General features: G+C 39.4%; 2 protein-coding genes across 5 annotated transcripts; one reads left to right on the plus strand and one right to left on the minus strand.

The window, feature by feature from the left end:
- Window positions 1-3,807: 3,807 nt before the first annotated feature.
- LOC116707086 (TRAF-interacting protein with FHA domain-containing protein A) lies at window positions 3,808-5,057 on the plus strand. Its single transcript, XM_032544246.1, has 2 exons — window positions 3,808-4,022; window positions 4,115-5,057. The coding sequence occupies exon 2, from the start codon at window positions 4,186-4,188 to the stop codon at window positions 4,786-4,788; it is 603 nt and encodes a 200-aa protein (XP_032400137.1). The 5' UTR covers window positions 3,808-4,022; window positions 4,115-4,185; the 3' UTR covers window positions 4,789-5,057.
- Window positions 5,058-8,194: 3,137 nt separating this feature from the next.
- LOC116707070 (RNA-binding protein 4B) lies at window positions 8,195-12,822 on the minus strand. Of its 4 annotated transcripts, none has more exons than XR_004336399.1 (5): window positions 12,721-12,822; window positions 11,202-11,627; window positions 10,451-11,087; window positions 8,623-8,704; window positions 8,195-8,293 (listed from the first exon to the last, which is right to left on the minus strand). XR_004336399.1 is itself a non-coding variant. In XM_032544225.1 (4 exons), the coding sequence occupies exons 2-3, from the start codon at window positions 11,608-11,610 to the stop codon at window positions 10,471-10,473; spliced, it is 1,026 nt and encodes a 341-aa protein (XP_032400116.1). In that variant the 5' UTR covers window positions 11,611-11,627; window positions 12,721-12,822; the 3' UTR covers window positions 8,406-8,704; window positions 10,451-10,470. The 4 variants fall into 4 exon arrangements, 2 of the variants coding, with proteins under 2 accessions (XP_032400116.1, XP_032400114.1); XR_004336398.1 differs by having other exon boundaries at window positions 8,195-8,362; XM_032544225.1 differs by lacking the exon at window positions 8,195-8,293 and having other exon boundaries at window positions 8,406-8,704.
- Window positions 12,823-14,984: the final 2,162 nt, after the last annotated feature.

A 14,984-nucleotide genomic window follows, 5' to 3' on the forward strand; every position in this document is an offset into this window, starting at 1 on the left:
ACCAGAAAAGAATGGGTTAAAACCACTGAATCTGCTCCTATTAATGTGGTATAAAATATTTATAATGAAATGTCTACCGTTCATATTCAGCTTCAAAGTCAAACATACCAAAGAAAACATCCTTAAAGCAAAATAATTAAAAATCTGGGTTTATTATGTGAATGAATTTTAGGAACTCTGACCAGAATGTTACTGTATGGGGACAACTCCAGAAAAGGTGTGACACATTTTCATCAGTGCTATTACAAAACATCAGTCAGACTCAATATCCTGTTTGTTTGTCTCTTTTAAGGAATGATGTTGCTGGGTAAAACCTGTGCAGTAGTTTAAAAAAAAACTTCTCTCACTTTATTAGTAACAAGGTATTTGAAGGACCACACTTTCTTCCAAGGAATATTCTCCACTATACCATTCCAGTATGGAATAACATAGGGAATAGTAACAATGTGAGTCTGGAATAAAGCTCTAATTTTCCTATTAATACTGTGATTTTCTACTGAGAAGCACAAAACCACCTAAAGTAGTATTAGTGAATTTGATTAGATGAGGAAGTGGTTGTGGGAGATTATTACCCTTTAACAATATTATCAAAAATAATAAAATATTCCTGGCCAGTTACCGGAATTTGATATCTTTTTGGGAATTCTGAATATTCGTATAATTTATCATTTGGATCAAAAAGTTGACTAACAATTGTAATGTTATTGTTTTATTTCTTTTTTTAACCCTTGTGTTGTCTTCACGTTAACCATGAACTTTTTTTTTGTGCTTTTCCAATTTTTTTGTCACTTTTTCCATGCTTTTGGAGCTTTTTTAAAAACATGACCTGGTTTAATAATAGGTTTTCCACTTACTCTTGGAATTCATGGTGAATAAACCTCATTTATATTGAATTATACATATGTTTTTAGTTAAAAAAGGCAGAAAGTACGAATTATTTTGACTAATAGTTAAGATCAGAGGATGTTGATGTTCAGTCAAAGTTTAGTCCGGATACTGTTTTTAAGCCATAAAAAAAAAAAAAAAAAATTCAAATGCCATAAGAATAAATAAAACACCCAAAAAATTCAACAAAAGTAATCATTAATTTTACCTGAAGAATGTTGTATGGAATCATCCATGTTATTTTTGGACAATATGGTTGAAAGAAATCCATATTTCTGACATAAAACACTTTGAAACGGGTCAATTTGACCCGAGGACAACAGAAGGGTTAAATACCTTGTTTCATCAATTCAATTATCAATTACAATCAACTACAATAAAAGTCAGATTGGAATACACAATCACGTCTGAGAGCAAAAACAAACGAAATACACATCACATAAAATATATATATATATACACATAAAGAACCTACATTAAACAAAAACACACTAAAGAATTCACATTGCTGATCAGATAATATTCAAATAATAAGTAAATGTGGAAAAGTAAGTAAATTAGGGATGAAAACGAAATGATATTGTAAAAATATACAATTATAACAAGATACACAAACATACATACACACATACACAACCACACTATAAACGTGTTCATTTCACAACAATATGAAATAACAAAAAAAATAACTAATGTAGTGTTAAGGAAGCTCATCAAATACATTCTTATAACAGTCTATAAATGTTTAGCTTTTTTTTCTTAATCAAATGATCACATGAAGTTTAAGAAGCAACTTAAATTCCATTAAAAAATATATATATATTTTTGTTTGTGGAGGAAAAATGTCCCTAGTAAAGTAAAAAAGGTATCCACATAAATTAGAGATGTATCTTTCCTATTGTCAAAATAACATATTTCATCCTTTAAAGTAAAAAGTATGAATGACCCTGGGGGTGGGGGGGTGGGGGGGGGGATGAAAAGTGAAATAATCTAAATCAGACCAAAATTTCATAATAGCTCCACATTGAAAGAAAAAAATGGAAACAAGTTTCCATCAGTGCGTCCACAAAAAGAACAGGAGCTATTAACATCCATATATTTAGATATTACAGAATTCATTAACTAGATTGTGTCAAATGTATTTATTTATTTATATTTATGAATTGATTTTACTTAGTTAGAAATACAAAATGTATGTTTCCATTTTACATCTTCCAAATGTGAATACCACTAAGACTTTCCTCTTGGAATCATTTTGTTTTAAATTGTAAAGTATAAATGTGCTCGTAACTAATCATGGATCTATGCATGCGCACTCGGTTCTTGAACGCAGCCTATAATGGATGATTTAAGGGAACATCAAAGGTACTGTCCGTGTACCACTAGAGGGAGCACGCGGACCACCAGTGGTACTTGTACCAGAGTTTGAGAACCAATGGGAGCCGTAGCTACTACGTCATCATGGTGTTTTGGTCTGGCTTGGCTGAAATCCCCTTCCACATGCATGTCCTGAGGGGTTAGGGTCATGGAAAAACCCTATCCCTAAAAAAAGAGATTCAGCCTGAATCTCATTTCTTTCCCGAATTTGTACTTGAAAGCAGCATGGCACTGGGGAGTAGCCTACAAAGAAAACAAGTTGGAAAGACCGGTGGATTGTTATCTTCCTGAGCAGCAGCACCGTTATAAATCAGCTCTTGCTTAGAATACTCTACATTCGGTGTAGATTGTCTGTAGACGGAGAAAAAACATCTGGGCCTATATATTTCTTAAAATTAAAAACGAGTCTGGTAATAATAATCAATTCGGCCACTTTTCCCTTTTTAATCCATGTAGTTACCTGCCACTAAAAGGAATGCAAGTAAGTTAGTTTTATGAGAAATAGTGACAGTAACTATAGTAACGGTCACTATTTCTCGTAGTGAAACACTTCATTTTATAGCAGGGCTTGGTTTCTTATTATTATGGGGGGGGGGGGGGGGGGGGGTATATGCTACCAAAATCAATCTTCAGGCCGAAATCAAATCGTCGGCAGATCACCCCTAGACTGTTAATATGGATTAATATTAATAAACAGTCTAGGGGTTTACCCTGTCTGGGTATATGCTGCAGGGTCTGGGCATGGGTCTATGGCATGGATGTATTTAAAGTCAGGAGGAATTTGAAACCATGCAGAGAGCGACTTCCTTTCTGTTTTAAGTTGCATCAGCAGGGACTTTTCGTGGCTCTAATGCTACGTTCAGGCGCTCATGTCAAATTGTATGTTAGAGAACAGCAATCAATTTGATAAGAGAACTAAACAAATAAACATTGGTAGGCCTACAAATCAATAAAAATAAGTTACAAGAACGTAAGAGAATGAAATAGGCCTATTACGATTTTCCCAGGAGCAGTCTGAACCTCAAGTACGTTCATCTTAGAATGATACAAAAACAGAGAAATCAGCAAATAATCATATTTCAGGAGCATGAAACGGAATGAAATGTTGCCAGTTAGCTTGATAAAAGACGATTCATTCGTAAGCAACATTGTAGTTGATGAATTAACTGCTAATCAGCTAAAAAATTAATAGTTTCAGCACTAATGGAACCAATGTCATGGCATTTGGCATTCAATTTTTTTCAGTTATTCTTCATCAAAAATATGTGTGGATTCAGAGTGGTCCACTGACCTTGTATTTGTGTGTTAATAGCAAATTGCGTTGCTGGACTGACAAATTGCTACTAACATTCGTATCCCCCCCCACACACACACACACACACACACACGCGCACACACGCACACACGTGTTGAACAGAATGTCCATGGATGTTCACCTCATGTAAACAAAATGAAATGAAAATCCCACAGAGCCTACAGAGATTCCCCTTCACCACAGCTCAACCTCATCCACATTTCGCAACCATTGTTTTTTTCCCCGGATTTGTACTTGAAAGCAGCATTGCGCTGGGTCTTCTAGGAGTGACGAAACTCCAGAGTAGAAAGAAAACAAGTTGGAAAGACCGGTCGATCCTATTGTTATCTTTCTGAGCAGCAGCACCGTTACTAAGTCAGCTCGTGCTTAGAATACTCTACATTGGATCTATCTTTTCTGTATCCGGGTCTAGATATTTCTTTAAATTAAAATCGTCAACGTTCAGGTAAGTCACATACACAAATAAACGTATTTAACTTTACTTTTGCCTTGACTGCTGAACCGCCTCACTGGACTCCTTTTCTTCTTTCCCAACAGCCTTTCATCACTGAAAGTCAATAGATTAATCTAGCTCTTTCATCAGGAGCTTTTATTTGATTTTTTTCTTCATGATGAATGTGTCCCAGACAATGGAGACAGAGGAGGACCTCCTGACTCGTCTCCACATCAAACTGTACCACCCTCAGCAGAGCTGTAAGGGCTTTTTCGGGCTGCTTCCTCTGGGGAACAACAGCAAACACTCCGCGGACGAGCCTCTCAGGCTGGGACGCGACCCCCAGGCCTGCACCTTCTCCCTGCTCGACAGCCGGGTGTCCCGCAAGCAGCTGGCCCTCCACGCCTACCGCACAGCCCAGAGCCCGGACCTGCTGTTCACCGTCCAGAACCTGAGCCAGAGGGGACGGCTGTCAGTGAACAGCTCGGCGCTGGGCTACCTGGAAAGGATGGATCTCCCGGACAAGGCCCTGATCCAGTTCGGAGAGTATGAGATCCTGATCTGCCGTGAGTCTGGCGAGGCCAAGGGGAGCTTCGAGGTGGACTTCGAGGTGCTGGCAGTGCCTCCGTCCAGAGAGACATGCATGTGGGTGCCTAGTATGACCCCTGTCATGGAAACAGGCTCAAGTGGGATGAACAGTCCTAGTCTTCCAGGTGATCTCAGAGTAGGCCTCCTTGGCCCCCTTGAGACCGATGAGACTCTCATGTATAATTCCTGATGGGACTTTGTTATTGACTTGTATTTGATGAACTACAAAGGACAGTGTAGGTGTTACATTAGAGTTAAAGCGGACTAGTTCTGGATCCATCCTTGTAATGTGAAATCATAGTATTATTATTTATGTATTATTTTGCATTATGCTACTCTATTACTCCATGTAAGTTACAAAGCTGTGATCTTATTATAATAACAGCTACTTATAAAATAATTTTGTATCTACATTTTCATCTTGAGCACATTAAAGTGTCTTTTTTTTGTTTAATACCGTTTCTTCAGCCATTTTATCATCTTCATCTTCAGAAACAGGTTTGTCCATATTTGCTTGAGATAAAATCACTTCATCTTTCAGTGTGAGCTCAGTGTACCGTGGTAGACAAAACAACAGAAATATAAAATGTACACAATGTGTACGCCTCTCTTGGCATCAAATTCTTGGAAAGTTGTGCACTTTCTGTTTCACTCTGTGGTGGAAGATGGAAGTATTCTACTTACCGCAAGTAGGCTTTAAACTACAATTACTTACGTTTTTTAAGTACAGTTTTGACAGGCTTTATGCTATTTGTATGGCACTTTCTACTTCTACTCCACTACTTTTCGGAGGGAAATATTGTATGTTTAACTCCACTACATTTACTTAACAGTTAAAGTTACTAGTTACTTTGCAGATATGGATCAATAATACAAAAATATGAATCTTAAGTATAAAACATATATATAAACTAATCAATTATTATTGTTTTTTTGCATTACGCTACCCAGCAGTATACAAAGTAATCAAATAAAGAGTCTGAAAATGGGCCAATCTGCATTAGGAGTACTTTTTGTATGTATATTTTGATGCTAGTATTTTTGTACTTCAGAGTTTGAATGCAGGACTTTTACTAAAGTATGTTAACACTGTAGTATTGCTACTTTTACTTAAGTGAAAGATGTGAATACTTCTTCTACCAGTGATTACGAGTTAAAGTTCTACATCCAAAACTTCACTTATGAACAGGACCATCAGAAAAATACATTTCTAATGCATGTGCCCTGTTATATTAGTGTATAATATATAAGATGGGATTGTTATAAAAACAATAGGTTAATCACCTGGCAGAGTGCGCGCCCATATATAGTCATCCTCCCCCCTCCCCTTTCATGTCCTCAGCTGTCCTCTATAAAATGCCCGAGGACTAATCTTTAATAAAAATAAATGAAATTAAAATGGGCAATGTTTCTATCTGAAATGGAATAAAGTTACATAAAAATGGAAACATTGTACTTAAAAAAATAACTTTCCACCACTAATATCAGAGCAGGTGTGGAGACATACTGATTTTCTACTCAGGATGACATGATCAGACAAAAAAAAAAAACTAGTCCAAAGTTGCTGGTGCTATGAAGATAGAACACTATTGTTTTAAATAAATCTAAGACCAACGTCCAGTTGGTTTGGTGAATCCTAATCTTATTATATTGAATATACAAGCAGGAAATGCAATGTGAAATCTTGATCTAGTCATTAAAGTGGAAGTGCAGTCTTATTGCAGTTGTTAACTGGCTTCAGGAAGTACCAAAGTCATAAAAGTTTGCAACAGCGTGATCTTTGTGATGCAGACGGCACCACCTCCGGTCATCAACACTGTGATGACACCCTAAACAACACCCATGATTACCGTAACCAGAGTCAGACAAGAAGGGAGGGAACTTAAAGAAAGGCCCGGTTAAACTCCGTGACTTCAGTGAGCAAACAAAACTTCCAAAAGGGGAACGGAGAACATGACACTTCTCACTCTTTGGCAGATCTGGGGAGGAGTTCCTTTCAATTTTATCACCTCAAAAAACAGAATGGTGTTAGCCACTGCAGAACAAGCATGTCTATTTTAAGTCATAAAAGGACATTGTCAAATGTTATTAATCAAGTGGCCGCTTGTGTGATACAAGCACACTGTACTGCCATTTAAGGACATTCACTGTTTTTGTAGACATAACAGCTGATTTTGAGTAAAAACTGTATTTTGTAGTACCACATTGTCTCTCTTTGGTAAATCCTCTTAGGGTTAGCTCATGCACAGCTATAGAAGTGGTCACGGGTTTGACTCCACCCTGTGGCTCTTTGCTGCATGTCATCCCCCCCCCCCACGCCCTTCATGTCTTCAGCTGTCAGCTATCCATACATATCTAGGACTGAAATGACCCCAAAAATATAAACGTTAAAAGAGTCTTTGTATGATGCATAGTAGAACATCGCTTGATTAAGACAAGACAGCTAAGACATAGATTCAGACTTTGAGGAGAAGAAAAAAATGTTTATTTACTCAGGTTTAAACTTTTCAAACTGAAACAAAAATACTGAAATCTATATCAATATAAAAAACAACTCATTACAAATACATTTCTATCAAAAAGTGCTACAATTATCTGTATGCAAGTAGGCTATATTGCAATATAATTGCAAATCTATTAAGCCTATATAATGCAATGGTTTCAAGAGCCCATTTCAGACCATATGGACAGTACCAAAGTTAGGTGGAGAGGGGTGGTCAGACCACTGGATCCTTTATGGATCCCTTTTCTATCATTGAGCAAACGGACCACCCCTGACTAAGAGACATTTTCTGGATATTTCAACTTACATTCAATGCATAACAATAACAGCACAGAACTGACTAAACTGTTGAATTAACCCAAATAGTGAGCACAATAACTGCATAACATTTGTGTAAACAAGCAATTCCTATGAATTTTGAACTTCCCCAATATTTGAAGGAATTTGCAATACAATTCTGTCAGCATTATGTATAGTTGTTTAAGTTTTAACAATCGTATACATTTGATAGGGTTCTTTTTTATTTTTAAGACAAAGTCAGTGTTGTCTTCTCCCGGAGACTTGGCCATTGTTTTATTAGCTCTTTGTTTTAACTGCATTCTTCTCTCATGCAGGACGAGGCTGTTTAGCAGAGCGGGAAGGCTCTGTGAATATTGATTCTAGTCCGGTTATACCTAAAATAATAATCCAAACTTCTGAAAAAATAATTTCATTTAGTTTTTACAGAAATTAATGAAGTGCTGACATAAAGGCCACCTGTGTGTGTGTGTGTCGTTTTTAAAAAGGTGGTCTTACACCCCTTAAAATCAAGGACTCACAAGCCCCTGTTTAGCTGCGGCAAGACCCGGGACCCCCATGTCGGGGCGCAGTAGGTTAGAAGACTCCTGTGGGTGGGACGGAAGGGGGGTCTACGTCATGTTTGACACTTTATCGAGGGTGCTACAGTGCAGGTTTTTCCGATGACTGGACATCCCCTCTAGGTCACCCGTCAATCCTCCTCCTGCGGAAATAGAAGACACTTCTCAAAGCTCACAAAACAGACCGAGATCTGTTGGAGACTATACTATAGTGAACTCCCACTGGTCTACCTTTGACTACAGGGCCATCTGATCCCTCTTGTATTGTTCAGAGACCACAAACTCCTTTGAATTCATTTTAAAGACCAGTTACAGTTGGCAGAGCAGAGACATACCTGTATACAAAGAAAAGGGGTCAGCAATTCCACTCATCACAACACTATTATACCTTTATTACCTCATATCTAGGCTAATGTAGTAACATAAAAAAGGAAAACATTTAATTTCCCTTTGAGCTCACTTGAACATTTTGGCAAGATGCACAATTGGAGTGTATTAAATACAAATGTCAAGGCTTCCAACAACTTTAAAGATAGATTTTTTTCTAATGTATGGGAAAACTGCAGTATGAATGAAATAACACAAGAGGGAGACATAAGACTATTAATTGCAAGTAGCATTGTAAGTAAGTAGCATTGTGTAGTAAAGTTTAAAAGATACACACCTCTCTTCTACAGGATGCCGCACACCTTCCTTCCGAGGATGACTTACCATGAGCTGGCATCTCCAGCATTGACACTAACAACCTACAAAGAGCACACATACTAAGAATACCAAGACTGCATGCAATTGGTGGTACTTACACATTTATAAAACCGTTGAAAGTAAAGACAACTAATGGAAACTGACTAATGTGTAGCGTGAACTCAATGACAGGGAAATGAAGAATGCAAATTGAGACTTAACACAGAAACGTGGGCCTCGGGTCAATTATTGTTCTAATTCTAGGACCACCACTAATTAACTCGACACAAGGTAGGCAATGGACAACGGTTACTGAGGAAAGAAGCAGATGTGTGTGTGTGTGTGTGTGTGTGTCAGGGACAAAGCGTTGCGGCAGACAGACACTGCATCAAAAAACAAAAACAATGCGTCATTCCTGGATTTGTGGCCAGCCGCAGATTTCATTAGCTGAATTAAAAATCTACTTTGAAGTGCACACTTTTGTTTTTACTGACAACGATTCAAGAAAGTAGTAGTCAATTTAACTCTCGTCGTTAGGGAACAGCGGCTCCAAAATTATTTCCTCACTTTGCGTCGCTCGCTCACTTGAACCATCACAAATTTGATGGAAAGCAGATCAGGAGTCGCAAACAAAAGACCTAATGTCTCACGTGTTTCCCAGCATTTTTCACAAGAATTGAACAGGGCTGACGAAACATCACCTACCGTGTGTCAAGCAGAGAACTCTAGAGTGGAGAGTGGCGTGTTAAGAGTGAAACGCCTGAGTAATACTAGATCAGCTCTGGTGAATGGCGGCAGCCTGCCGAGTCGTTACAAGGCCTACCCCCACGAGGAATAATTTGACAGTTAAAAGCGAGTTTTTGGTTTGATTTGTTTATTAAAAAGCCTTTAAATGAAAAGCAACTTGTAAAAGTAAATAAAATCATACATAATGATGCTATTGATTCTATTTTCGCAAGAAAAGATAAAGAGTAAAAAGAACAAAACCACCCTGGAACTTTTGATTTGCCTAACATGTTACGCAAATGGGACAACCTGCCACACCATGTATTTTATAACTAGTTTAGATCAACCAACCTTAGTGTGAGCACAGTAATGCCGTTTACAAAAGACTTTGTATTGTTTCATTTAACTGACTTCCCTTATTATAAATGTCATAGTTTGCCAGAGGCTGTATTAATTTAGAAAGATTGAAGAGCATGAGATTTGGGCCATAACCACTACTGTGTCACACTGAAATAGACTAAGTACCTAAGCCATCATCCTATTCTGCAAAACATTTTGAAGGATTTGAACAGTAACACAAGCAGAGGAACAAAAAAAAAAGGCATAAACAGCTCAGAAGAATACGTGAACTGTAGACATGGAATCATGTTTTTAAGTACGGGGCTCCAGTAAGTCTCAGGCAAACGCAACGCAATCCACCATAGACGAGGGGGATGTATAGCGCCACGTACATCAGCAGACGACGACGATCTTGTCATATTCTAAACCTGGAAAGAGAGCACACGACATGTCAAGGAGCGCGTTTTACTCAGGATACGCGCAAGACTGATCTTTGCAGCAATATTTTAGGATTCTATCAGCCTTGCTAGGTTGTTGTATAGTGAGCTCTTGGCTGGACTAAATCTGCAGGTATTGAGAGCTCTGGCTGATGGTGATGGTTTAAAGCGTGATTCTACCTCAACTTACGGATTGAGCTCTCAAATACATTTCCGTACATTTTTACTTTAAGATTTTAATCAATAATGCCTATTTCCTAGCAGTGTGATGTAACATGTCATGAGCCATCCACTCTCTGTTCTCACCTTGAATTACACTTGTGTGCCTAATAGGGCGCATATCGTGGTGGTGGCGGCGGCGGCCCTCTCTCTGAGAAGGAGTCCCTTGGGCGAGGAGCTCCGTACATCGGAGGAGCGTACATTGGAGCCCTGGACAGCGGGGACAGCCGGGACCGCTCGTAGGAGTACCCGTTACCAGCTGACGGAGCGGGTGGAGGTGGGGCTCGTCTGATGGGGCTTCGATCCCTGGCCATGTAGGACGGAGGAGGGGGAGGGAGCGGACGGCGGTCGTATGGGTCAGGGGGACCCATGCCGAGACGTTCTCTAACCAGTGCAGAGGGGGGAGGCGGAGGAGGGGGGTCACTGGAACGCCTGCCATCGTAGCCTGCCATGCTGTAAGGACGGGCTCTGTATTTCTCATAGAAATCGACCATCCCGTAGGCATCGCGCTCGCCATAGCCACGGTCGGGATACGATGGCCGTCTCGGGGGAGGGGGCGGCGGAGGCAGAGGTGCATAAGCGGACATGCGCTCTCTGTAAGGATGCTCGGGCCTCTCCCCAGGGAAGCGGGGAGGATAATAGCCTCCTCTGCCTGGCGGAGGATGCGGATACTCCTCCTCCTCTCTGGGTCTGCTTTTTGATATCTGAACATGTATGCGCTTTCCTGAGAGAGAGAAAATCATTGTCCCTCAAATCTAAAAAAAAAGGCAGAATACAACCGACACCGCAAAAACTTCCAAACCTTTAAAATTCATAGTAGAATATCAAATTGACTTACCTTGAAACTCTGTGTTATCCAGGCCCTTTATGGCATCCATGGCTTCATCAGAACTGTCCATGTGTACAAAGGCGAAGTTCTTCACAATGGCGCACTCTCTGACTGTGCCATACTCTTCAAACAGGGCACGGAGCTCATCATCGAAGCCCTTTTCTACGTTGGCGATGTGAAGCTTCACAGGGTGCTGGTCTTTCCCTCTGCTGGGCTCCACATTTATTGGTCTGCCATTCAGCTTATGGAGATGGAGCTCACGGATGGCTTTAGTGGCGGACTTGCGGTCTTCCATATGGACAAAAGCATAGTTTTTGTACTTGGCACATTCTGTCACGGTGCCATATTGGGTAAATAGAGCTTCAATGTCCTCCTTCTCAGTGTGCTGAGACAGGTTCCCAATGAAGATCTTGACCATTTTTGCTCCAGTGTACTCTAAACAAGGGGTAGAGACATGGTGAGACACCATTTAGTACCAGAAAGTAACCCCTGAGAGAGCAAATAGTGAATCCATAACGTCATTATCAGGAATTAGACAGCTTGTAATCGAGACGACACTAAGCAGATGCTAGAATGTAGACAACACGGGCGTACTGCGCATGCGTCAACAAAGGCGGTTATTTGATCCCTGGTTTAATGCCTTTTTATTTATATAGCACACTTCATTACACAGAAACTGAAGTGCTAAAACAGCATAAACACTAGAACACAAACAGAAATAAGAGTGCAGCATAATTAGTTTCTCTGCGGGGTTGTACTGAATAAATATGATGCCAAATGCAGCAATTACAATTTTATAACTACCGTAATTATACACGAAGAAGTGATTAAACTTATAGCTAAGTCTTAACTTAGCATTTAGCCTTAATAGCTAGCTAGCTGCTAAATATTAGTGTTGGCGCTTGCGCAGTAACGTTATGCCGGCGGTGGATCGAATCCAGCGTCCCCGTCGAGGTGCGTTTCGGAACCAAATATGCCATGGCCTTAACCACGGAGCGCGCGCAAATCATTTTAACAGGAGGGAAACACTATTCGACTGGCTGAACACTTCAACACAACACCAAGCTAACGTTACGTCAACTACGTTCGGTATCAACATTCTAGCTTCTAGCTACCCGACAGAGCTTAACAATTACCACACCTATCAACAAGTGGCATGCGTATCTTCGTCCTTATTATTAACCTTTGCGCTAACTTTTGTTATCAGTCTAAAAGCTGCACGACTTCAAATTCGTGTTATTTAAAAACAAAATAAAAGTCAAAGAAGTTTTCACTTCCTGGTCAGAGTGTTGCTAGCAAGGACAAGGCCGAGCCAGGCTCGTTTCATTTGAATGGAGCAAGCTAAGATTATAGTTAGCTTCCACGTTAGCTATGTTGCCTCATGTGTAACGAAACCAAATACAATTCAGTTCAACCATTAATATTGTTATGGTTTGCAGGTACGTTGATACTCGTGTACAAGTAAAGTGATATGAAAGCAACAGAAACGAACAGAGAGAAATATAACATGAAAAGAAAGCTTACTTACAGCTTGCCAACGGCGCCACAACGAAGTCGAAACTCCTCCGATTCGATTCAATGGCTACCGTCTAGGGGCGGGATAAAAGCGCTCAAGTATGAAACTGATTGGTGGATAGTTGTGTCTCTCAAAACGTACGGACTGTGATTGGTTAAAGCTATGGCAAAATGCTTTACCCGGAAAAGGTTTTTCATTCATGAGATGGCCTGTCTGTTTTGTAAAAAGTTTGCTTCACACTTTCTCAAACTTTAAAATGGAATCACGAAGTTTGTGTAAGATATATTTATTCTTTATTTTATTGCGTATGACTTTTTCTTCTGTTATTCGTTTGTATTTGATCATAAAGGTTAATATGTAGGCCCATTTCTCTTTTGTCAAATGTATTCATCTATCATTGGCTATATAATAAATACAAAGTTCGTGGTTGAAGGACATGAACGCTGTTGATGAAATGAATAATGAAAATTGTGTTAATGGATGTCCGTGTGAATTATGATCCCCACGTAAGAATAATTAAATACTATAAGCGCGTGGATCTTGGTTGAGGCGATACGAATAACAGAAGGTGAGTTTTAAAGTGAAACTCCTGTTTCAACTAAACATCGCCACGGTTTTTTGTTATTGTTGTTGTTGTTGTTTTTTGTTCGTTTGGCCACTTGGGGGCAGAGCTCCACTGCAAGCTAAGCATCTTGATTAATTGTTTCTACAAAAGACTGCTGATTTCGGCTCTAAATATGTAGTTTAATCAGTGACATAATGTAGCCCAAGAGAAAGGATAAACCTTTTTTTTTTTTTTTTTTTAAATCTCCATGCATATCCTTTTCAAACTGAAATTAAACAGATAGGCTAGATTACAGAAAACATTGTTGGCATTTTCATTAATCCCTTCCTGCGGAGAGAAACCATTTCCTGCCAGTCACAATTTCATCTGGACAGAAATGACAAATCTCCATGTCCCTGTTTGGTCCAAGACTGTGAAGAAATTAAACTGGCAGAGCAACAATCTAGAAGTATACATGTATAATATACAAATATATACATATACAATCTAGACATGATACAGTATTACTGAGGATTGCTTTTAATCTTGTTGTACATGTGTAGTAACAATTAAAGGCAGTCTATATTTTATTCTTTTTTATTCTACGGGGGAAAAAGTACTCTAATAGGTCAATGTAAACTCACAATTAAGCCAAGGCACGTTCGAGGAATACCACATGCATGATAAACTGACACTGAGAATATAAAAAGTTCAGTAAAATGGGAAATGAAAAACACAATAAGTCCTTGATCAGTCAAAATAAATGCCACGTGATTCATGATATTCTAAGAGTGAGTATAAAAAAAGGAATGCTTGACATAAATACTTGTTTATGAGTGGCGGAGTCTTCTGAGTTCCTGTCTGGCTCGGACATGAGACTATGATGACTCTTTTTTGACCTATCATTAGACCTCATCTATGTGAGTCCAAGCAAAAAAGTAAGGGGGGGAGCAGTGTATTATTATTCCAAAAAACAATTTAGAACCACAATGAGTAACCATATGTCTTGTTTGAGTCATCACTGAACCACCAAATAAAAACCGGCTTCAGAATCTCCCACATCCAATATGTTGTGTGATTTTTTTCTTTTTTCTTTTTTCAAACAGTGGCAAATATATTGCCATGCTTCCATAAAGCTGTGACTGGTGAAGCACCCATCCAACAGTTGTCAACAAGGCAGCCCTGGAGATATAGTGTTAGGCACTCCTGATCAGCTGTTAAAAAATCCCTCCGTAAACTTCAACTTCTTCAGAACTCAGCAGCTCGTGTCCTCACCAGAACCCCCTCTTTTCATCATATAACCCTGTTCTTCAGCAGCTCCATTGGCTTCCAGTTCAACTCAGAATACAATCTAAAATCCTTCTCCATACTTTCAAAGCCATCCATAACCTTGCTCCCCCATATCTATCAGAACTCCTTCACATCGCCGTCCCCTCCCGCTCCCTCAGATCCTCCTCACTGTACCCCCAGCTCAACTTGTCACCCTGGGGACCAGAGCCTTCAGCCGCTCTGCTCCCCACCTGACCTCCGCAATGTCGACTCTCTCCCCCTGTTCAAAACTAGACTCAAAACCCATCTGTTCCAGCTTGCTTTTTTGTAAATACAGTTCCTGTAATTTTTTATTATTTTTTTATAACTGCTTACCCTTTTCTGTTCCATGTATCTGTCTTTTATGGTCTGTAAAGCGACCTTGAGCGCTTAGAAAGGCGCTGTTAAATAAAATGTATTATTA

This window comes from Etheostoma spectabile, chromosome 19 (assembly GCF_008692095.1).
Source record: "Etheostoma spectabile isolate EspeVRDwgs_2016 chromosome 19, UIUC_Espe_1.0, whole genome shotgun sequence".
In the NCBI taxonomy this organism is placed as follows: Eukaryota; Metazoa; Chordata; class Actinopteri; order Perciformes; family Percidae; genus Etheostoma; species Etheostoma spectabile.

Bases quoted from the DNA above. Each gene is read 5' to 3' on its own strand.
- LOC116707086 (XM_032544246.1), top strand. From the start codon at position 4,186: ATGATGAATGTGTCCCAGACAATGGAGACAGAGGAGGACCTCCTGACT.
- LOC116707070 (XM_032544225.1), bottom strand. From the start codon at position 11,610: ATGGTCAAGATCTTCATTGGGAACCTGTCTCAGCACACTGAGAAGGAG. The intron at 11,088-11,201 runs GTAAGTCAATTT...TCTCTCTCTCAG, and splicing joins GGATAACACAGAGTTTCAAG to GAAAGCGCATACATGTTCAG.